Genomic DNA, 26,163 nt, shown 5'->3' on the forward strand with positions numbered 1-26,163 from the left:
GAGGATATAAATACCGCACACACGCCTGTAAGCGAGTCGCTGTAAGGCAATCATCACCCGATGTAATGCTATAATTCATGTCACACGTACCTCCCACTGTCAAGGTTATTAAGTGAGTGAGTGAGTTTAGTTTTACGCCGCTTTCAGCAGTATACCAGCAATATCACGACGGGGGACACCAGAAATGGGCTTCCCACATTGTACCCATGCTAGCCCACCGCCCTGGCTATTAAGACCACACATACATTAAATTTGTTATTTTTTGAGTGAGTGAGTTTAGTTTTACGCGGTACTCAGCACTATTCCAGCTATATGGCGGCGGTCTGTAAATAATCGAGTCTGGACCAGACAATCCAGTGATCAAGAGCATGAGCATCGATCTGCGCAATTGGGAACCGATGACATGTGTCAACTAATTAAGTCAGCGAGCCTTGTAATTTCTACTGTGATCATCCTTCCTTCTCATATTGTATGTTTATTGAGATCACACCTTCGTTGCCATATTGTAATGTTTATTGAGATCACACCTTCGTTGCCATATTGTATGTTTATTGAGATCACACCTTCGTTGCCATATTGTAATGTTTATTGATATCACAACGATGTTGCCATATTGTAATGTTTATTGAGATCACTATTCCTTCTCATACTGTAAAGTTTATTCATTTGAGATCACACCGTCTTTGTCACATTGTATGTTTATTAAGATCACACAGTCGTTGTCATAGTGTAATGTTTATTGAGATGACCTCTCAGACATGAAAAATTACTTCATACTGCAGTATCTATTAAGTCATTTGGGAAATGGTATACCACAAATATCTAATCGTTAAAATAAGAATACATGCAGTTTTTATCCTTACACCTACGAAAATACTGCGTAGAAAAATACTACAAGCATATTTTTGGTCCATAAATAGATCTAAACCACTATAAATAGACGCTTTTCGCTTTATCGACTATCTGATTGTGGAAATTGTTGTCATCATGCGCGCTAGTGAGAAGTGTAAATCGCATCTTATGTGTCAGTTGAAATGTTATCAACTCGATCTAACCATCCGGCTTGTATGTGTCTTTCTGATGTGCAGTGCACATGAAAAGTATCGCGTGGCTTTCAGAAAAAAACACGTTTTGATTTATATTAGACAGAAACCAGTGTCCGTTGCGCTTGGGGATTACATATATCATATCTTATTTCAGAATATAAACAAACGTGACATGATCTAAAAATCGTCCCATTTAATTATCGGTGGGCGTTTTCCTTAAGGCGATGCTCTAACTCAAAACCATTGTCGGTAGAAAGCGAATCGCAAAGTGTACACATAAGTGGGCGTGGCACCATGTACACGCTAGTACCGCTCCGTCAGCTGTTATCAAATGAACGATGCCACAGTGTGTGACCTCTGACCATGTAGACGAAGTGAGATAAAGTTACTGTGAGTTATGAAATGGAATCAGTCAATTAACTAAGCGCAGCGGGACGGTCGTGTTCGGGCTAAATAGAGACAGTTGACTGATCCCGTCTGTGTTTTCTTATGAACACGTGATCGTAAGGCGGGCGCGTGCTCCAGGTAACTGAATGTAACGGAAACGCTGATTGGTCCCTTTGCCACGCTTGCGCACAAGTACCCACGGGAATATACAAGGGACATATTCGTACAGGTGCGAAGTGTGAAATAGGTAAACTTAATTTCTTTTCACAAATGAGTGAAAATGAAAACTTTTTACTGTGGTTCTGATTGGATTATGTGAAGTTGATCCGTGGATTTTGTTTTACAAATGATTGTGATATTTCTGGAGGTTTTACCCGAGTTGGCGGTTGTCCGACGACCGACATGTCATGCATGATCACTGTTGAAGCGACGAGACTCCCTCCGATAATCTGAATGAAAAAATAAAGTCAACAAGCTGGAAATGGGGAAGGACCTAGATATTATACAAGCTGTTAAAGAGCAGGATATAAGCTCTCTACAGAAGCTGCTCCAGAAGGCCGGGAAACTCGCTAATAAAAACAGTAAGTCACTTTACTAACAGCGCAACATGTGTTGATCTATTTATAGTGCTCGTCTACACTATTTTGCTGTTCAAGGTTTTGACTACCAGCTTGTCAAAGCTGGTCAGTTGTCATCGCAAGGGTTGTCACAACTTGCATGTATTTTGATATAACCTCTGTAATCACTCTGTCGAACTTGTACACTCTGCGTGAACTTTGTAATTCGCATCTGCTGTCAACCCCAATGAAGTTTTCTAGCAGTGATGCAACTGATATTGATAGCAACACCTTTGCACTATTAATCATCGCAGACGAGTGTTTTTACACGTCGCATATTGATTAGGCTGTTTGTTTAATCAGTTCAGTGAGTCACGTAACTGTTGAGATAAATAGTTAGGTGTAGTGTTTCAAGTAATGCAACATTATTTTAGAGAGGTTTCAAAACATGCCGTTTTCATGTTTTGAAATTTATTAGTGCATATCAAGTAGGGTTTATAGGGAAACCTGTATGTATTTATCCTGATATTAACCCAAAGAACTTCCCCAATGTAACCACTTTACTTTGCACATTATCGCTAAGATAAAGAAATATCTAAGTGCAAAATAAACAGAAAAAGCCCAAGCTCCATCTTTGATTCCTGTATTCCTTGGATACTCTCATCAGCTGTCAAGATGGAAGCCAGGTATGAAACCTTGTCACTGTTGAAATCTGTCAGGAAAGGTTCTTTAATCAAATATATTTATCATGTGTTTGTTTAGGTTGATAGTGTTAATAGGATTATTAGTTTCATTTGACCTGAGGCCTTAATTGTGACCCATTTTATGTACAAGTACTGTACAGAGTTAATAACTTAATAACACAAACACGAAAGAGTAAATAAGTATTTGACAATATAGTTGATGTGTGTAAAAAAATCCCCAGTAAAACAACTGCTGCTCATATTTAGTATGCAATATGTATAATTGTATTCTTGTTACCATTTCACTTATAGGTGAGTGCATTGTTAAACAACAAACAAAGAAATAAAATACCATTTTTTCTTGTCCATAAAGTTAGCCTAAACACCCAAGCATAATGTGCAGCCCCCTCTAACAAAGCATGGTATCTCAGTGAGCTAGCACTATAGAACCAGCTTAAGTCTGGGCTAGTACAAGCAGCCGCACATACACATAGACACGCATGCACGTCACCATATAAGCAAAATATTCTCAAGCACAACGTAAAACCCAATTTCACCTCACCTCTAACAAAGCTGCATTTTGGAGGGGAAGGTGCAGACTGTACAGAAGAAAATATGGTATGCTTTATTAGGCTCCCGTGTATATTTAATTTTTTTATCCAAACGTCTTTATTACAGGACATATGTCATTTGCAGATATGTAATGATGTAGTTCATGTTAATATATTTCCATCTTTTATCTTATTTAGAAAAGAAGTTAATAGCATGTAGAGTTTTGTACAAACCTTGTAGCAGATACTTGTTTCAACAATGAAAGATCAGGCCTGCAGAAGTTATCCATCAGTCTGCTTCTACCTGGGAAATGTTACAATGCACGTAGAACATCCTCAGTTTTTCTTGCACACATAATCTATGCAACATATTTGCTATGACAGAAAACATGTCCAGACTGTCTAGGTACGTCTGGTGATGATAAACACTGCACTGCTACAACTGAATTACAATGTGGTGACTAGCTACTGCATATGAGGGGCAAGAAGTATGTATCACATGCAGAATCTTAAACCAGAGTTCCTTTATGACGAATCTAGGATTGTGATGATATACATAGTAGTGAAAGTGAACTCAGAATTTGTTCTGGCTTCTAAAAACTGTGAAGATATATGGAAGGCCTTATATTACAGGAAAGAAAACATGTTTGCATTTTGCTTCATGTTATTCTAGCCGCTTTTGAATAGCTTCTGTAGATTGTACAAGATAGGAAAGGTATCATGTTTTTTTGCCTCACAGGGAATGTAAATGTCAATGTTGATTTAATGATACTCATTGTGTGTTTGTTTTCTTTGGTAGCTGTGATTATGTATAGACAACAATTCATTGGAAATACAGGAAGATAACTGTAATCAATTGCAGGTGTAACTCAGTTTGCAGTTAATCATAGAGGAATCATTCATCTTCTTGTGGTAAGATTACCTAATGAAACAGAGAAGCCTTCACAAAATATTTCTTTGTAGACAAATAGTGCGATGTACAGAATTAATTGATATTCTTGAGAAGAAGCATGGTATTAAATATGTATGTTCTTGAACACACTAACAAAAGACTAATCAGTAATGACACATCTGTTAGTTTTTAAATACTTCAATAAGTCCCTGGAAGCTTTTCTTGTTTAATAAAGGATATGTATTTCTTATAATCATGATAATCAGTTTGAAAAGCATAACAGCTGACAAGATTTGACAATGTATGGTGACTGAATTCAAGCTTAAGATAATTATTGTAGTGTTTCTACCTGTCAATGCACAAAATCATAAAATCTTGTTCGTGCACAAATTCAGAGAATGTCCAAGATTAGTGTAAATACCAGGAATAAGCTGATTTCTCTTGAAATCTTCTTTTGAAGTTGTAGTCCAAATTGAGCTGTGGATTGGTTGGATTTTACTGATGGTGTCTATCCCAGGACTAAATAGACATATCATGATGTCAGCTCTTAACTGGCAAGTGTCAGGTTATAAGTCAGTATCTAAGTAAACAACTGAGGTACCAACCTGCTGAAGGGCAGTTGGGTAGCCTAGTCGTTAAAGCGTTTGCTTGGCACACTGAAGACTAGGGTTCAATTCCACAATTTAGGAAGCCCATCTGCAGGCCATGATATTGATGGAATACTAAACTCAGGGGTGGAAATAACTTTAAAACTGTTGGTGTACTCCGGTACAGTGGCACATGTAAAATCACTTGCCCTGATAATTTTTCCTCTATACCAGCCGATTTTCTTGTTGACTTTTAGATAAACAACATAATTAACATTGGAAAGTCAACTGGACATTGGTACAGCGTGATATATAAATTTGCTTGCCCAACTGGAAAAAACACTAGACTCGGACGTCGATCAATTGGTTATTTCCACCCCTGTAAACACTAAAACAGCATAAAAACATGCTCACTTATTCTCAGTTACCTAATTGCTGATTGGTGAAGGGTCTGTTTTGGACATTAAATATTTGTATTTCCTTGTTTGTTCTTCATCCAATATTTGTATAAATCATTAAATCTACTGTACATTTTGTGTATAAACCAACACATTGGGATTTTGTGCATAGCCAACACTTTCAGATTTTCTGCATTGACAACTGGGAACAAGGAAAATAGTTAATTTTTGCCTGGATTCAGTTATCAGATATGTCAATCTAATCAGCTGTTATGCCTTTCGGGAAGATTACATGGAATAAAGATCACATTTAAAAAAGATAAAGCCCCTCAAGGACATATTTAAAAATTTATAGTCTTCATTCAAACCTGAGGGTTAACCTTGAAACAAATCACGTTAAATGATTTTTGAAGATTGTTGAAATATGGATCCAGCTGAATACAAAGAAGGATGATGGAGATGGCGGGAAGCTTGACGAAGATGGTTAGGAGCATGATTGACATGAGAAGTGAATACATTACATATATATGTGCATGTTTCGCATACAAGGGACTGTTTTACAGCTGCTTTACATGTACTGTAGCTTTAAGCCTGTAATGCATACTTCGTGGCGGCTTGATCTTTTAGGCAGGGGAATACCCTTTGGCATTTTGTAATCATTTGTGAGTAACATTCCCCCTTTGTGGTGTTTATCACATGACAGTTACATCTGACTGGTGATTGATCATGTATCCTATTGGATCGGATAGTGTAATGTAGGTGTAATGTACATGCAATGGTCATCAGAGATCAGGGTATTGATGATGCTGTGTAAGGCTAATAAAGAGATGGATGCTGTAATTATGTGTGTAGGGAGGCAGTGTTGAAGAAACGGGGCATCAAAGAGAATTTGTGATGACATGAACTGAGTTTAACAAACGTGTTGTGCAGTAATCAGATTTGCATTCACCATCGTAGCATTAGGTATCCCTGGATCGGATTTCAGTGGTGGAGATCTGGATAATGTTGTCATGTATTTTTGATAAGTTTCCTTTTTGGTGATCCTTCATCCAAGCTACACGAGAAGGCTCCCCGCTGTCATTGATGCAATTTGAAATGTCTGCCTGTTTGTTATGAGTTAAATAGTTTCTTCATGATGAATGTATACCTGTCATCACGTGCTTATACTCATTCCAGCTCTGAGAAAAGTATGAGAATCTACATGGAAGTTTTGCAAGTGCATTAAACCAGAAATAAATATTATCAGACTTGTAAATTTTGTTTTATTTCGTTTTTGTTGATCATAAAAAACTAACTTGAGAATGTGAACCCAGTTTATTTTAGTTGTTTTGACCCAGATACACCATCAAATGAGGTCTCCATTCAAATTTCTTTCACAAAAGAATTTTTTTCCATCCCAGTTGTAAAGACAACTAACTGTTTCATGGCACCCTAACTGTTTTATGACCTATATGTAGTAATACAATCTTTCTTCCATGAAAGAACATTATGTCTGTTGTGAAAGTCTTGGTAATCCTAACTGCCTGTGCCAGGGAGTGGGGATCATTTTTTTCACAGAGAAATGATGAGATTCTAGCAGCTGGAATATTTCAGGTGCTAAGGAGGAGGCGATATGCTTCCATGATAGCCAGGCTTTGATACCAGCTAATTTGTTGCAGGGAGAAATAGACAATTGTAAGAAGATTCCTATAAAAGCTGTCTTCTCTTTTTTGAAAGCTTAGCCCTTTTTTCCATAGCGTTTTGATCTGGTAAAAAAATTCAAAGAGGAGCAGCCTGTTTATGTGTAGACATAATCTGTTAATTTTGATTTTTTTTACCCTAATTTCAATATTGTATGTTTATTTTATGAAAAGAAATTTGCGGTCAAATGTCTTGATTATCTTGAGTCAAAGTGTCAAATTTGTCTGTGTGGTGTATATTGACATAATAGATGTTGGGTTTATTGCTAGTTTCACAGAAAATGTGCAAGCCTGTTTTCTGTCTCTTGTCTCAGCAATTTTTTATGAAGTCACTAGTACAAAAACTGCTAATTAGATGTCTGTACATTCACTGCACTGCATGTCTAACATCTTTTATTGAGCAGTAATGTAGCACAGTGCATGGTGTACATGCCATTCATGCTATAACAGTTGATGAAAACAAATATGTTTCTTCAACTCAGCTTTCCGTTTATCAGAAAAGGCGTTGAAGGATCTCCAGCAAGTCATTACCAGATTTGTGGCCAATTACTGATGGCAGGTAGATGACCATATGTTACCATTCCATCATAATTTGTTGCAAGGAAAACATTATCGGGACTGTTTAGTCTCTCGATCATAATTTGTTGTAAGGCAAACAGTGCCAGAAGAGTTTATCATCTGACTTGAGTCTCTCTTTAGCAGTCAGGGTTACATTTGATGAGGAAAAGGTTACGATGCAGACAGAGGGATACATAATTGTTGAGTTTTCAAAGGAGAAAATTGAGATTATACCAGTGTCCCTCAGTCATTTGTATGTAAAACCATTTCTTCAAAAGTTACCTTGTTTGGAAGGCTAATGTTGGTCTTGGTGATTCAATATTTTTGGGGAAAATGATTAAACTGTCTGTTTCAAGTGAGAACTTGAATTAGATAGAAGAAAGGGATAGAATTAACTAAGAAAGTCTACCAGCTGAATAATGATAACATATCGACTTACCCTCCAAGTGTTTGAAATTCTACTTGCTCTTTGGATAATTTTAACATTCACAAAACTGGTCTTTTAGCATTATCAAAACTGGTTGGGCAAGTGTGCTAATTTGTAAGCCTGGTATGAACTGATAAAAAATGCATTTATCACAATGATGAGTCACTTTCATCTTTAATTAGCTTCAAGTGTTTGGTGGTGAATTTAGTGGTTTTGAAAATGTTCATTTTAGTTGTCAATGGTCCCGAGTGTTTCAATTTTTCCTTCATTTTGATATGCTGCTCAAACCATTGTGGTTTTCTATATCTTCTATTTAATGTTCCCTCTGCTATGTGATAATCTTAATTATGATCTATGGCCCACTGCATCACAGCTAATGCATTATCCATGTTATAATGAAGCAGTTTGTCTTCTGACCCCGGACTTGAAATGTCAGGCCAGGGATATCAACAGGCAAAGGTAGGACAGTATCCAGAATGTTAATTTGTTTATTTAGAGTTAATCATGGCAGTCACACACTAAGTAAACATGCCTGTCCTCAGACAGACAATTTGGCAGCTGAACCACTTCCTTTAAAGGAGCTCTCCATGTAAATAGAACATGGAGTATATTCCATATGCTCGTAGATGTACTGTCAGAACATACCTGTTTACAAAATTCGTAATAGCTTCTCTTGCCAATTTGTGGATACATCTGAGCTGAGCCTTCTGTACAGAATGCACGTATCTATTTGCACTTATTTTACTAGTTTTGTTGTTAATTTCCAGGCTATTATGAGTTGAGCTTATTCATGATATTGGATGCAAAGAAATTTTTCACAACTCAAACTTTAAACTAAATAGTATAGTCTCTACAGGGCTTTACACATATTACACTATTTAATTATTTTAGAAAACCTTCAAATTTCATATAAGGACCTTTGAAGTAGGAACTGGGGTCCACTGACAAGGTAAACCATGGTTTAAATATATAGCCACAGACTGAATATGTGTTGTGCCCTGGGTTATCGTGTATGAAAGCAGATGGTCCCCAGACATGCCTTCAACATCCTTGTACCAGACTGTTTTATAAAAACAGGTTCGTGCATGCTGTCTAACCTCTGGCTGTTGTATATTAGCATCTCCACCTGCCTCTCCTCACTCTGCCTATCTTACTGAGAGTAGGACACAAGCTGGAGTGCCAGTGGTATAAATATTCTTAATTCAGATAATATCAGGCTTTGCAAGAAAGACGAATGTGTGGATCATTCCTACCTGCTTGATAAGCAGTAGCATTGGGTTTCAGATATTGGTCATTGCTTTGAAAAAATGAGTGAGAGCTGTTTCGATACAACAGTCACCATTATTCCTGTTATTTCTGACACTCTGTAAAAAACTGAATCTGGAACAGTTGACCCAGTGACTGAAAGCATAAGCAACACTCATACAGCCAAGTCATAGGGTTTGTTTGAGCACTTGGTCCTATTTGGATTGGCTCTTATGAATTTTCAAATACTGAAAAGAAACATCAAATACTGGTTTATAGAAGACAGTTGAAAGATTAAGGAATTCTTCCTGTCAATATTCATATTATACGCAGTTATGAAAGTTCTTACTTGAAATTAATAGTTTACAGAACTCGGCTTCATTCATTCACCTGCCTAGAAATCTTGTTCGCTATCTGACTTTCGATGTTTTATACCAAAGCCCCAGAACTCCTTAAATACACTGGCATAAATTGAAATTGTTGCTAAACCATTTCAGGAGTGATCCATTGTTTCGAAACTGTAACCAATCCATCATTGATGAAATCAATGAAGTAGGAAGATCACTCACTGAAAGTCCACTGTTTTTGGTGGAATGGATTGTTTTCAAAAACAAGAATAGAAAATGGTTGATAAATACTGCATCTATCTGCATTCCAGATCATGCAGATGAAATATGTTGTTTTACGTATTCACAATCAGCATGTATTATTTTAGGTGGTGATACATAAATGAATACATGTATAATGTTGTTGGTGAGACTACATTTGCTTGTTTCATAATCTATGCCTTTAGGGCAGTGGGGTAGCCTAGTGGTTAAAGCGTTGGCTCGTCACGCCAAAGACCCGGGTTCGATTCCCCACATGGGCATAATGTGTGAAGCCCATTTCTTGTGTCCCCAGCCGTGATATTGCTGGAATATTGCTAAGAGCGGCATAAAACTAAACTCAGTCAGTCAGTCATGCCTTTATGGCAGTTAAGTAAGTGCAGTTATTCCAATCAAGAATGGCTATGTGCAAACTCCCGAGTTTGTCCACTGGTCTGAAGCCCCAGTCTAGTAAACTTCTTTTTGGTCCAGTAACATAACATGAACTAAGACAAATATCAACTGAAAATAGTATCTAAAAATTACTTCTGAGGCTAGTAGACTCAAAAGGTTGAAGCACAGACTGAATGTATTCCATCACCTGCAAGTTTGTTTTTCATCTCGTGCATGTCCTAAGCCACTTGTCTTAAGCCTGGGTCTTGTAAAATGTCTTTCTGCAGAATAAGCTGAACCAATAATAGCCCGTATGTCAGGGATTCAGATTGGTTCATTTTCAATGACATGGACCAATTGTCCTGCCAGATATCCCAATCAGTTCTTCCAGAAATGGTAATTATATGAAATATGGTCTTATCAAAGGTTTATCAAATTTGGAAACCATTGTAATGCCATTTGTCTCGAGGAGAGTCACTCTATATTTATTTTATCAAGCTTACTGCCTGGAGATTTGTTTCCAGTTGATGAGTTCAGGTTTGCCGACTCAAATGTTTTTGCCTCAGACTCATTCTGAGCATTGGAAGATGGTTCCACATGGCTGGTTGGAAGATGTAAGGGCTTATATAGTTTTCCCCAAATATTGAACTTGATGTGACAGAAAGAAAACCCTGGTCCAAAATACATTGTGGACTTGTCGGATTAAGTTCATGGTGTGTACCCCTGCTGATGCTAATTCACCTATAAATGTCCAATATCGGTCAGTAATGGCAATATTGTGTTTCAAAATGTTATGGGTTTTCTGCGAGCATGTGCTCATTATGAAAACGAATGATATGGCCAGTATTGAATATCTTTCAGACCATGTGTCAGCTGATGAATGGTCTTGATATCCGAGGAATTTACTCACAATTATTATTTGCCTGACAAGAAGGAATTATCCCCTGCATGTTGTGGAATAAGGTTAAGCCTGACCAAAGCCCACTTAGCACCAGCTGTACACTGCCCTATGGTGTGGCTATGATAATGGATTTTATTAATTGCTCATTATGTGTTTGTTGTTTTACATATTCTGCTTGTTGTGATAGGGTTCCGATTTTTTAAAAACATAATTGTTAATGTTTATTCACCACGGTTAAGCGACTGATGTTTTTCATTTCATAAGCTATGTATCTTAGCATAACCAACTATCTCTGCGGTAGGGTCAGTAGATACATTCTATGAGTACATTCTATTCTATAAGTAGATTTATGAAGTCATGTAATGTTGTATTTCTCTGTTAGAATGGTACTGCAATCTGAAAAGAGATATGATAAATGGATTGGGCATGGTGAATATGGGTTGATTGCATGCCATTGGATCTCAATAGCTTAGATCACTAGATTGTCTAGTTTCATTATTTGCAGATTGTCATCGTATAGGTTGGATTCTGCTAGTGTTAAAATAAAGACATTGGTAAAAAAAAATTATCCATTGTTTAGTTAGACAACCTTTCACGTGTTGTAATGTGTAGCATTGATATTGAGATATGTGTTGTTTTATGACATTAATTATTACAGCTCTTACATGTGCAAATTTATTTTTGTCCTGCAGTTAATGTTGTTTTTTTAATCCCAGTTATTGGAATTGACTATCAGTAGCCTGCAGCACCAGACGATTTGAAATTTGAAATCCGACCTACAAATGCCACTTTGGATATGATAACCCAGTAAATTGTCAGTTCTTCCTAGGTCAGGTTGTAAATTAGTGTAGTCGCCTACAGCAGTCTTCAGTGAATTCCTCTAATATTTGTTGTAATAAAATCTGTCTGGCAGCAGCAACCTCGTCAATGTCAGATCACATTTCAATTTGTGGTAGTCACTCATCAGCGTCACCTAGATCAGTGTGCATGTTGTGTCCGCAAGGGTAAGCACGCCACACACATTCAACACAATGTCAATATCATGGAGGAAATGTACATGCATGATACTGGAACAGATCGGTTACACATGTTTTTGTCAACATGCACTCAGCATAGCAAAATGGGAGATAGCAAAAGCTGAAGCTGTGTCTTCTGAACCAATGAGAGCTAGCTAGAGGCAGTTTGGTCAAAATGTGTCGAATATCTGTGAGTCATATTGACATTAAACACATCAAAGATAAGATGTATACTTAGCTCTGGGAAGGGCTTAACTTGTCTTATCAAAGGTATATGCCTATTTATCTGATCATCATAAAAATAATATTTAAAGTCGATCTACTTTTTATGTCAAACCCTTCAATGTCAGTTTGAAGATTGTTGATTGCATTTATCAAATGAGGTGTTATGTTCATGATATCCCAAGTCAGTTCTCATTGGGTGAACCTTGCAGTGTTTTGAAAAGGGGCAGGAGATATTTATTTAGGATTTCTAAAACAGCTGTTCTGAAATCTGGAATCAGCCTAATGTGTGGGCTTCAAATGCTTTCCCACAAGTGTTTTATGGAAGCTAAAAATATGATGTGTGTCTCTATTTTAAACCCAAAAGGACACCTTTTCAACACAGATCAGGTGAAAAATGATAATAAGCTGACTCAGTAGGTGCACTTACCGCATTCTGAGTCATTCCACCACACCTTTTCACGCTGTTATCAGATAAGTGAGAAGTTGTTCCATTGACTGAATTATTACACGCTTTCATAAATGGGTTTACTGGTGTCATTTGGATTTCCTTATAGTATGTGATTTGTGAATGGTCTATAAATGAAATATACTGATAGCACGTTCAAGGAAGCTTATTGAATTATTTTCTGGGCTTTGTAAATTATCAATTATTGTAATTGTGCTTAAGGAAAGGTTTATGTTCTAATGGTCATTTTGCCATGGTTGTCTTGTGTTTGGATTCTGTTGTATTTTCATTTTGTTATTTATTTTGAAATTTTTCACAAGAACATTTTTAGATTGATTACTTGTTTGGAAACAGCTATAAATGACCCATTCATGACTAATCATGAATCAGATAGGTTATTATTTTGAGCATTTCTTCTTTGTAAATTTATTTTGATAACACACTGTGGTGTTGTTTACAGTATATTCTTCAACACAAATATATGGAAAATAGTACAATAACAATGCCCTTTAGCAGACCTGCTATTCTCAAATTGTTCAGTTTATCAACATGTGTAATATGATTTCATGATTGATTACTTTATTAGAAAGTGAATTCAAGCAGTCATTGGAACAGCAGTGCTATATAAAGGTAGACGTGTGATTCTACTGGGCTTGTCAACCCTGCTGATGTAGCTTTATAAGAATATAGGAGAGCAAGATTCTACCTATAACACTCTGGTGTGTAAGTAACCACGCCTGAAGCAGGCAAGGGTGGTTGGGTAGTCGTGTGGTTAAAGCATAGCTCGTCACGCTGAACTGGTCAAGTTTGATTTCCCATATGGATACAAAGTGTGAAGCCCATTTCTGGTGTCTGCCACGGTGATATTGCTGGAATATTGCTAAAAGTGGCATAAAACTAAACTCACTCACTGAAGCAGGCAAACTATTGGTTGATATAATGAGCAACAAGTTACGTTGTCAGCCAATCACCTGACCACCTCATCTATCTGTGATAGCAATAGTGCTGTGAACCTTTCCTACAAGTCACTTTATAGACCGATAGATCTATGTGAAAGCCACCTCAAAGATTCCAACAAAGGAAACTGTATTAATAGATAATGAGGTACTCCTTTACAAAAAGGTGGAGTTAAATGTATTGAGATACATTTTCAGAGTTATTTCAGATGACAATCAGTGTTATTATGCTCAGGCAGCATCAGTTTGTGACAGATATGATTGTATGTATACCTGGTCATAGATCATAGCTGCCATGACGATGGCCAGAAACTTGGTATTAGGGGGTATAGAAAGTGCTCTACCATTACATGCATGGCTGCACTGGCTAACACTATACCTATGTCTGTTTTATTGCAGTATGTCCAGCACATTGTCATAGTTCTAAATAGTATAGTTATGATTAATAATGGCAGAGTTTAATATCCTGCCACTTGCACAGAGGAGAGAGAATGTCCATACAAAGCTCTCCCATTAGCAGGCAGTCAACTCCTAGTCAGGCACTGTGTCCGAGAGGCCGACTCTATCGATCTATGAAAGCGTCTGTTTTGAGTTGGCGAAGGCCCTCAATATTGACATACATGCTCTGTGCTGCCTTGACGTTATGGCTGTGCAGCTTCTGATTTGTGTGCCTCTATGAGTGGACCAATGACAAAAGTGGCTAGTTTCCCATCACCGAGCAACCTTAAAATCAACATTACTGTTTGGTTCCTTTTAATTTTTTTCTGCTTGCTAAATTTGGTCTTGGATTCACATTTTTAGAATTATTTTCCACCCCCAAGTTTCACTTTTTGATGATTCCTGTCATGATGACCGTGACTGTGCTTGTTTTATTTTCAAATTAAGGTCAAATTGGCATACTCTTCACATTTTCATTTACTTCAGTCATGAACTATGGTTTGGAGTGCTTTTTAAAAGCAAACTAAGAAAAAGCTTTAAAATTTGATGAAAAGGGGGTATTTCTTGAAGGGTCTAAGAAAAAATTAGCCCACTGATCATACTAAACTTGACTCCATGGTGGAAATGACTTGACCTCTCAACTGCACTGTCCTGTTTGGTCAGAGGGGTTTAATTTACCTGAAACAAGTGTTAACGAGAAGAACATGCTAGATATGTGATCAGAAAATTATGCAGGTGTTTTTGATCTGAATTTCCGGTTTATCTTGCATTCCAGTTTTGGTTTCTATAACTGAAAACAAGAATATATGGTTTGGATAACTTGCATTTTATTCTATGATGTGTAGATATTTACAATTCTTAGGATATAAATTTACAATTCTTAAGATATATATTTACAATTCTTAGCTTTTAAATTCTATTACTTAGAGGGTCAGGTAAAATTTCAGTTCAGTTCAATTGACTTTGTTCAAAACTGAGCAAAATTCTATTAATATTTGCTATGAGCCCTGATCAGTGTCACTGTGATATATGAAATTGATTTGAAATGAACAACATCGCCAATGATGTTGGTGATTATGAATGACCATATTTCCTACAGTCTTTATTGCCAGTGGTTATTGATTTGCCGAGCAGACAGTTGTATATACTTGTCGTGTACTGCAGTGTTTATTGAACTTGAGAGTAATGTAGCGAAAATGGTTTACTGTTATGGTAGTTGTGTAGATGTATTGGATAGTTATAAAAATGCAGCATTTTGAATTCATTTGTGCTCAGCAGCTGTTAAAAGTTGAAATGTGGACAATATGTGATTAGAGACAAACACTTTTGTATAATGTAATGTTAACAGATGTCAAGAAAATCTATTAACAATTACATTTGTATTTGTCTTAAAAAATGAGAATATTGAATGTAATCTTGCAATGATTGTAATTTGTATGCTGGTAAATGTGAGTTATGTAGGATTATAACACCATGACTCAGTCAGCAATATTCCATTTCTGTTACATCCATCCATCCATCCATCCATCCATCCATCCATCCATCCATCCATCCATGCATGCATGCATCCATCCATACATCCATCCATCCATCCATCCATACATACCCATACATACATACATCCATACATACATCAATACATCCATCCATACATACATCCATATACAATATAACATCCATCCATCCATCCATCCATCCATCATACATACATACATACATACATATACATCCATACATATAACATCCATCCATACATCCATCCATCCATCCATACATACATACATACATACATACATACATCCACATACATACATACATCCATACATACATACATCCATCCATCCATCCACATCCATCCACATCCATCCACATCCACATACATACATACACATACATCATACATACATACATACATACATATACATATAACACATTGAGTTCTTGACAACACACACACATTCTGTCACACAGATCCTTCAAACTAAAATGTCCCAAAATCTATAATACTAGTATTTAGCAAGTCTCATGACTGCAGAAAATGAAGAAAGTCTTTTGGGTTGTTTTTTGTTTTTTATGTTTCATTAAAATACTTTAAGATGTTTTCTTCTCAAAATATGTCCATTTGAAAGATTAGATGATAGTTTCAGACCAGATGAACCTGTGATCTTACCTAAACGTTTCATCTTACCTAAAGGTTTCAACACTGACTCCCTGATCCATTTTAGTTGTGTCTTAAAAAGCACAGCACAGCTATCTGGGGACTGTTTCTACTTTGGTGTGAATGTGTTTATATGGGATGTATCTTACAATTTCTTTTGAATACAACCTGCTGTTCTTATGGGATGTATCTCACAATTTCTTTTTGAATACAACCTGCTTTTCTTTTTATTAAGGGTGGTAACTATTTGTTGAATTTTACCCTTTTCTCATTCTTGATTAAAGTACCAATAGCTGATCTGTAGAATTGTTGCACTTTCTGCTGAGAATCACTGGAGCCTTTCCCAATACATCTGCTGATTAGATGATGGGTTTAATTAAATTATGGATCAATTTGCAAACACCCATTATTGGTCTTTTGCCATTTGCTTCAAGTCTGTGTAAGGTCTCCTGACAGAGAATAGAATAATTCCCAGCGACATTAATCTGCTTCAAACTTCCATAAAACTTTGATGACATGTTGACAACGGCTGACCGGGCACACTAGCCCCATGGGGTGACTGGTGATGGTTGGGGTGAGATGGCCATGGTCAGCATATCACAACCATAGCCTTGAGTCTCTCTACCAGCTACAGGCTTATCCTTACTGTCCCACCTGTCATTATACCTGGTGAAACTTACGTGGGTTGTCAGTTGCTGTCAGGACGCTGTCTGGCTCTGTGATGTGACAAGCAGCTGCCTGACCCGGCTATGGATTTATCTGAAATCAAGTCTTTGGTCCAGCTTGTTAAAAATTGTTTAAATATTTGTAGAAAGTGAGTTGGGATAGGTGATGTTGAAATTGTTACAATGAACATATATAGCTGTCTGTGACTAAGATGTATGGAATCTGGAATATTTTACTGTAAATATTCATGAGTGGGGGTTCAAATAAGGCCTCCTACTTACTTTTTTTTAGAATAGCCTCTATAAAAAAATGAGTAATATGCTGAAGCTTTACCTAGTTTGTATGTATATTTTAGGCCTAAGAAATTCAGTTATGTGTTGTATATTATCACATTCCTTGTATAACATTTTGACAGGTGACATTTAAGTTTAACTGCTTAGTTTATGCCTGATACTTTCTAAGGTTTATTTTATTGAGTTTATCATTGACTATCATTAGATACCCAGCTTTCCGTTCATTTCTTGCATACTCTTTGCTACAATGGCATGTTGGGTAGTTGTTTCAAATAAAAGATGGATATCAGAATAAAAAATAGAGACGTTGCCTGGTAATAAATGTTTACACACAGGATATCTGTTTCTGAAACTTTCATGAACTATTTTTGACTATTTACCCAAGGTTCAGTTTTACTATAAATGCCTAAACAGATTTTATTAGAAAAACCTGGAAAAACAGTAAAGGTACAGTGAGTTGGTTCAAAATGGTATCTGATATAAGCCTTGGTTTGATTTCCAATGTTGGTGTAATATATGGCAGCCCGTCATATAAGTATTCTTGGCTGTGATAAAGATCTGCTCCTAAAAGTACAACCAGTGTGTTGTGGTATTCCCTCGTTCACTACTCAAGTCAAAAACTGACTGATACAAGTGAGAACGGATTAGTTCAGTTACAGTCAACTTCCAAGTTACCACCAAATACCTTGATTGTAATTACCGTTCCTTTCACAGAACATCAGTGTGATTGACATTATTCAATTGAAATGAATGGGAATCACCCAGTCTTGTTATCCACACCTCCTAATGGCCATAATTACCCAAGATGCTATCAACAATCTCTCTACTTGACCCAAGCAAGCCCAGACTGGACATTGACCAAGGCTGGTACTCTTTGTGGACAGTCTTTGGCCAGCATAGGCGCCTCTTCTTCTCCACTAGACCTTGTTACAAGGCATCTCTGGTTGCGGGATAAGCTTGGCTGATCATCACAAATCTCAAAGGTTTTGAAGGGTAGAAAATTACCCACCTTGTCTGTCCATGAAGGGTCATAAGGTCATGTGTGCAAAAAGGTATTATCTGTTTTCATCCCTCTGCTCCTTTTGGGAAAGGAGGAGTATTTAATTCAGACATGGCCCCAGAGCATCAGCTTTTCCTGCAGCTATTGTTGCTTGGTGCGACACAAAAGAAAATCTTATAAAGGGATTCTAAGGTCAGTCGGAGATGTTAGCATGGCCTAGATTAAATTTCTCTAAATACATTGCCGTTGTCCCTGTCCAGTGTGGCATTCCTCTATAATTTTGATATGTTGATGACAGCGTCCATAACACCCAGTTGTCGGGCTAGCTCGATTCGTTAGCCCGGCTTAACCGATGCTGCTTGAATCACTGATGAAAAATTAAGCAGATATCGGTGAAAGGAGTCTGGAGGAAATATCCTGATGGTGATATTGGATTGTTGGCGGTCTCGGTGGTTAATTTGCTTCTCTTCACCACCTCTCCACTGGTGGTTGCCATACTGAAGACATTGAAGTCCAGAGAACGGGTTTCTTTTTAGAGGTCAGCAAAAGATTGATCGCTTGCTTAACGCAGTTGGAGGGAGAGAGTTGTTCCGGAGAAATGCTCCGTGGAGCTGCTATTGCTTCTGTCAATGGGTGTGGATGATACCTTGAGTGCTGTGACAATCTACCTGTGAAGCCATGACCTACTTTGCTTGCACTGGAACTCTGAGAGAGGGTGAGTACGAGCATGTATGATCCTCCATGTTGTCCTAGCGATATTGTTAATATCCTATGTGTCTGTGCCGGCCTGCCACCACTTACACAGCCTCCATTGGATCCATTGATCCCGGAAGTGTCCGTGTGTGGAAGAATTCCGACATGATGTGATGGATTCAGGCAGATCTGTGCACATTTTGAATGATGAAACTATGGTCTGATCAATAAGAATATCAAGGGTATGCATGGTAATATTGCTGTGCATTTTATTCCAATTTTATCTTTGATTTCTCACAGGAATTCCATAATTGATTGAGTCTGTGAAGGCAGCCAGCCTTGTTGTTGCATGCATCAAGTTAGCACTGTCGAGCTGAAGGTGCACAAAACATGAATGGAAAAGGTTTTATTAGGAGCTGAATCCAGAACTGTTGGTTCACCTGGTGTTTTTTATCGCCTGCAGCAGGAACCATGATCATAACTCTTGTTTCATTTTTTATAAACCAAGAAAAATAGTCATGAATATGAAACACAGGGATAAGGAAATCAAAATTCATGAGTTACATCGTCACTCAGTATTTCTCATCTTAGAGACAGAACCAGTGTTATATTCCCTGTTGGTTTGTTCTTTAGACATGAATAATAAATCAAACTAAAACATGAAAAATAGCCCTTTCTTCCATGGTAACCAGTGTAAATGTGTTGCTATCTGTACAGGATTGGTTAACAACATGGAGAGATTCCAGTCTAGAAGGTATGGGTGTTTCAGACAGTGTAAGATGTGATTCACAGAGGTATTTTATAAAATGCATGATTTCTCAAAAAAGCTAAAAAACCTGTCCATTTATTTGACAGTAGGTAAAAATTATTACAAAATTTAAAATGGCTCATTTATATCACAATACACTAATTACAATAGGATGAAAAGCCAAGAAAATACCATCTACATGATGAAATTAAACATCAAAATATGTATATTGCATTAATATAATAGAACGAAAACACAGTGTTTAGTCAATTTGTAAAGTAACTGAAATAGGTACTTTATAAAATTGTGTGAGGGAAGGTTTTAATCATATTACATAGACAGACTTTACACAGCACAGAAAAGATTGCTGTAATTAACAATTACATTATGTTGGGTGATCTTGGTATCTTGTCAATAGCATGTGATACAGGTATATCACTGTCTGTGATTTGCCTCCAGCACTTTGGCTATATACACAATTTGCAATCTGCGACTGATTATCACCTTCTTCCTTTCAGTAATTGCTTGCACTTAACTGGGCCAATTAGCAATTAACAACTGACAGGTTGATATAGGGACCAATTAACCAGGTTTTGATGTATAATATACTGTTGTGTTCATATGTGAATTAAATAGGATATGGAAGTAAAGCACTACATTCACGTGCCATGTTTGAGGAACTAAATAATTGGCTGAACTGACTTAAGATTGTGCCTTGAGGTTGAGGATTTAAATGAATTATTAGAGAAGGAATGTTGTAACTCACAGCTGGTTGAATGAAATGCCTAACATATCTGCATCTTTGGTACAGTTGCATTAAATGTTACTTTTCATTGCAAGATACATCTGCAGTTAGACCCTGAAAATCCACATTAAATTAATTGAGCGCCAATTGTAGCAGAGAAGGTACACTAACTCTGAATACATATAGTTTTGATAGAAACAAACAAGTCCTTTTAAGTTGAAAAGGTGCCCCAGTGTGAAGGGAGATTCAGAACCTGTGGAAATCTAGACTTGCTTCAGTAGGGCTTTATCATTGCAGATAGGACTGGGGGAAGGGAAAATAATGCGGTTCAGGGACTATGAGACAGACTACAGAGAAGGGAATGTTGAGATATGAGTTATGCGACCTTCTTCCTTTCTGTTTGTTCAACATTTATTATTTGACAATCATAAATGTTGAACTGGTATGATTTTGTGCTGTTGTATGAGGTTTCAATGGTAATGAGAGTTCAGAGATGGTCTTTACTGCCTACTCTAGCTTAAATATCTCTACTTCTCTTATTGAAAGATGTATACAGTGTGTACATGAAAGTTCACATATGGTCTTTTTTATTTTACTCAAAAATATACTGAAAGTTCTCCTTAGACCTCATATTTAATGGACATACTGCACTGAATGTTGAAGAGGTTGCACTAGGTTTTATACACGATGGCAGTTGTAAATATTTTGAACAAGCACTTAATGATATTCATGTTAATGGCTCAAGTTGATGAAGATGAAAGTTTGCTTCCCTCTGACTACCCATGTGTGATGCTGGTGAAGTATTTGCAAAGAAACAACTACAGGAAGAATGCATGTCCAACTCCCTGTAGCCATTACAGATGACATATCTGTACTTTCATACGCAACTCCTGGAAGTGCAACTTAGTTCTGTCTGTGTACTTCTATAATAGAGAATGATGGAGTCTTGTGACACAACGACCATGAATTGGAGATATATCTTGCTGGAGAATGTCTGAAAAGAAAAGAATCCCCACGAGTCAGTCTAGTTTGTTTCAACAGAGGATTAATATTTGGTTCTCTAATAGAGCTGTGTCAAAATGTTTTTGAAATTGCATCTGTGAAAATATACATCACGATGTTAAGCTTATTTTTAAGGATTTTTGGTTATTATTGCAGCAAGGCATGTTCAGGAACATATTTTGTGTGTTTTGCACAGACTTGATTCACTGTCTTTGTGGTGCTAGACTGATTGTTGATGGATTAATGATGATTCCATTCTGTACTGTACCTAACCCGGCTTCTGGTAGAAGTGCATGGTATTCCAGATCACACATTATCATCTGGGGCACAGGAAACATAGACAGTCTAATTTCTTTCTCAGCTCCCTGGGGAGAGTCCAACCCATGCTTCAGTTACAGATCATCCACATTCTCGGCACATCCAGGCCAACAGCTGAGTAGATGGAGACTGTGGACCTAGAGCTCTGTCCCCAGGGTGAAACGAAGCAATCACTGCTCAACTTGAAAGTTATGAAGTAGAAGGCTTTTTTATGCACTTAATTTTGAAATTAGAAATTACGAAGTTGTATTTGAAAAAGAAACTTCTCCCAAATGTTTAATAGAGAGGAAGGTTAAGCCTATGCTGTAGGTATTGTGCATGTTGAAGAGGGTGATAAGGATGTCTTGTGTAGTGACGTGAAATAAAGGATGGGGTTGATTTGACCATGACTGCTGGATTTGTTTTTACCATGTCCAGTTTGGTCACATGCTTTTATACAAACATATGACTTTGGGCAGAAGAGTTCCATGTGTGTCAGAACAATGAGTTAAAGTTGAATTTCCTGAATTTTTATCTGTAATTGAATGTCTGCTTTTAATCAGCATTAATGAACTTGTCTCAAATGATCCATTTTTTTCCTGGCCAGCCAGCCAAATACTGTTTGGCAGAACTACAATTTACAAAGGCTGTATTTCATTAAACGTAATATGTGTTATTCCATAAATTATGATAATCTGAGATTACAGTGTGTGATTGCAGTGGTAGACCAATATCGCAAATCAGACGTAACTGGAGATGGTCTTGGATAGATCCGAATATGTCTGACCAATTGCCTTTGACATTGTGACTGTAATTTTAGTTAATGATCACTATAATAATGATGACAGTTCTATTTATTCATATTAGCTGTAGGATACATAATCATAACAAAACAGACAGGGGATCTTATTGGTCTGTCATCAAGGAACAGGACGTAGTAGATTACCGTGGAATGATTGTCAACATTCATAAATATGACACATTGTCAGAATATTGGACTGGCTGAATTAACACATCTTGATTATTATTATTTTATATACCCTAGGTCTTTTGGCCACCTTTTCTTTTGATTTGTATGATTTGTTAGCACACATCAAATTACTGCCCAGATCAAGAGAAATTCTATGCCCAGTGACAAATATAGGGTTAATGGGTGTTTTGACATCATCTCTCATATAAAGCTATGGTGGTGAATGTGTCCAAGGTATTTATCATAATAGATTTGAGCTATAAGAGATGTACTAGTGAATGGGGGCGGTGGGGTAGCCTAGTGGTTAAAGCGTTCGCTCGTCTTGCCGAAGACACGGGTTCGATTCCCCACATGGGTACAATGTGTGATGCCCATTTCTGGTGTCCTCCCGCTGTGATATTGCTGGAATACTGCTAAAAGTGGTGTTAAACCATACTCACTCACTCACTAGTGAATTGTCTTCTTGATCAGCAAAGAAGCTGCGTCACCCCTACCGCTGCCGGTTACCTGGTTGCCTACCTGCCAGGTGTCCTGACTGCTAATTACCATCAAGGATGTGTTACTGCAGCAAGTGTAATGTACATGCCAGGTCAGCTAAAATTGACCTGTGGAGATGCAGTCAACACTGGCTTCACTCATTCAGATCACACCAGGATGTCGACCGCTGTCACACTAGTAAGGACATATAATCACAAGCAGCTTCATTATTGGGTTCAAAAGTGCTGCATTTAGCAATCATGTGGTAATATATCATATGGTGAATGGATGCTCCAGTGAATGATTTGGCATGTTGCATAGTATGGATAGTAATTTTGCTGTCAGGATAAACGTGCATCTTCTGCATAATTATGATTAATTGCAGTTTTCTAAAGTTTTGTTGAATGTACTTGTACTTCTTTGGCAAAATCTGACCTAAAAAAATCATGATGTGTTTTAATTATTTACAAATCAGCTCTTTCCTTGCTTAGAGGATTGTGAAAAAAGGGATTGATCATAACAATTTGCCCTTTTGATATGTGCTTCATTTTCTTTTTGAAAAAGTGTAAAGGGATTGGCTTAGTTTTTTACTTGAGTTTTTTACTTGAGTCACTTGTCCAAAGACAGAATCTAGTATATTTTGTTCTGTCTCGTAACCTCAGCTCTACATAATCCCTAAATACTTTCTAGAACCTACTGAAAATGATGAGCTAAGTTCTGGCAAGTAGACTCAAAAGATATTGGCACAGACCGTTAGCTGACATTGTAAAATGAGAAAACTGCTCTTTACAGTAACCTCCATTAAGGATTTGCAGCCTGTTGATACCTTAAAATGTGCACACAGTTGATTTGTCTGGGTCAAACTGGACCTGAAGGTTGCCTGGACCAAACTTGACCATTGCTGAAGCATAAAATTGTTACTTTGGGATTTTACCCATATAAAACAGACAGTTTGAATAAATGACATTCTGCCATGTCAGCAAAAAATCAATGATATAGTCCAGGCATACATGTATGTTTAATAATAGCAGTATCAAGTTGTGCTTTATGAGCTTTGAAATCATCTAGGTATCATGACAGTCTTTCTCTTTAACTGAATTCGTGTCCCCGAGAATGTAAATTTTTGTCTGAATATTACGTGGAAGGTGTAATCTTGGAAGCATGGAGTATTGCCAAGCTATCTAGCACTTATTCATGTAGCTCTTTCAGGTTGGTATGTATTGAGAATGATTGACCGAAAGTCTCGGCAGTGTCTTTGCAGGTATTGATTCCTTCCAAAATGGATACAACCATCATTATTGCTTTGCTTTTGTTCAAACTTAATATCACAGACATCAATCAGGGTGTAAGAATTGTAACCTAAGTTTGCAGGGAGATAGTTTATATTTCTTTTTGATTATATGTTGGCGCCATCCAAAATGTGAAAATACCCCATGCTTTAATGGCATGAAATCCAAGATGAGCAGTTATGGGGAACAATTGCTGCGAACATCATTTCCTGGCTGTGGATGGCTGATAGAAGATCTCCAGATGTCGCTTTTATGCAGTTATGGTTGCAGGATTGGAATCTTTATATTAATGTGAAGAAATGGGATTTCTCTTTGATTTAGACGTCGTCCCCAAATAATCCTGCCATTTGCATCATTTCCGAAATGATGATGGATATTGCCCTGGTTTTATCACAACAATTGAACAGGTAGACATGAGATACCTTCTGTCAAAATCGATGAGATTATTCACCAGTTTTCCATCATGGACTTTAACATGAAAATTCCCATTTCTTCTTTACTGGCTATCATAAATGGACTGATTTCTGTTCCATCTGTCGAATATACCACCTCTATTTATTGAATTATTAGTGAAAGCCTGAAGCAATTTCCTCATTAACCTTTACTAGAGTTAGTGAGTTTAGTTTTTAGGGGTAAAACGGTATGCTCTTATCACTTTATGGTACGTATTGCGGTACAAGGCCTTCGGTTCGGAATATGAGATATGATCATAATGCAGAAAATGGAAAACAAGAGCCAATCCTTCCATTGTTTAATAACATAGATAAAAAATAACCATAATGTTTGTTATTTTGAATGAACAAAACTGTCAGTTTATGACTAGATAGAAATGATTGTATGAGAACCGAAAATACCAAATGTTTGATTGCATTACAGTATATAGTACTGAAGGCAAAATACCATGGTTCTACTAACACCGTGGTATACCATTTCACCCCTATTAGTTTTATCCCACTTTTAGCAATATTCCAGCAATATCACGACAGGGGACACCAGAAATTTGGCTTCACACATTGTACCCATGTGGGGAATCGAACCCAGGTCTTCATCGTGATGAGCGAACGTTTTAACCACTAGGCTACCCTTCCGCCCTTACTTGTTACTTGAGACCCACAGGCATTAGGCACTTTGTTCCAGACAGAAAAAAGATGCCCCAACCATCTGACAAAGCCTCCTGAGTCTCATGCTTCCACTGTGTATGTTATAGCTGACATTGTATTCACTAATGTAGGTGTACTGCAAGGTGCTTGGTTGCTATGCTGTGACCGAACATTTAATTCAGGTTTGTGGCATCATTAGCTCTAAGGCGGTAGCTACACAATGGGAACTGTTGGCATTTCAGAGTGAGTGCCATGGCCAATGTAAACATTTGGAGTAGCCAAGCAGCTCGTCCCTGTAGGCATCTGGCTAGACATGGTAGAGACAACATATGCTGCTCTCCTTGTTGCCTTAGACCAACTTTCATGCCACCCAAAGGTTAGCTGAAGATATGATAGTTGTCTCTATGCTGGAATGTTTGAATGATAAATATTAAGTGATTGATGGAATTGTGTTTTTTCTTGTTTGCTAATGATGGTGTAATGTACTGAAAGAGGTATTTAGTATTAATATTTAAGATTGTATGGATTCAGTGTAATTATTCAATTAATGAGTATATTTTATTCAGTGGGAGGGATGATTTAAAACGTGTGTGTCCCAACTGATACTAGTGATTGGATATTTAGCACATGTTTAGTGTTATTGGTAATTGAAGCCTAATACTCTCGAAAAGCAAGCAAAAGGAAATGTCCGTTGTTGCTGTATGTAGAAAACCTCATGGTCAGTTTTATGGTCAAATTATCTTTTAACACCATTTTC

At 37.2% G+C, this 26,163-nt stretch overlaps 1 protein-coding gene across 2 annotated transcripts in view; it reads left to right on the forward strand.

The window, feature by feature from the left end:
• Positions 1 to 1,548: 1,548 nt before the first annotated feature.
• LOC124261467 (caskin-2-like) overlaps positions 1,549 to 26,163 on the forward strand; it is a 229,068-nt gene continuing 204,453 nt past the window's right edge. The window contains exon 1 of one of the 2 annotated variants that reach the window (XM_046695780.1): positions 1,549 to 2,014. In XM_046695780.1, the coding sequence (XP_046551736.1) occupies positions 1,915 to 2,014 (100 nt within the window). In that variant the 5' untranslated portion in view covers positions 1,549 to 1,914. Of the gene's footprint in view, positions 2,015 to 18,563; positions 18,801 to 26,163 lie in introns of those variants that run through there. The other variant, XM_046695781.1, reaches the window with a different exon arrangement.

The sequence above is a fragment of the Haliotis rubra genome, unplaced genomic scaffold (assembly GCF_003918875.1).
Source record: "Haliotis rubra isolate DU_JTF1 unplaced genomic scaffold, ASM391887v1 Scf8, whole genome shotgun sequence".
Taxonomy (NCBI): Eukaryota; Metazoa; Mollusca; class Gastropoda; order Lepetellida; family Haliotidae; genus Haliotis; species Haliotis rubra.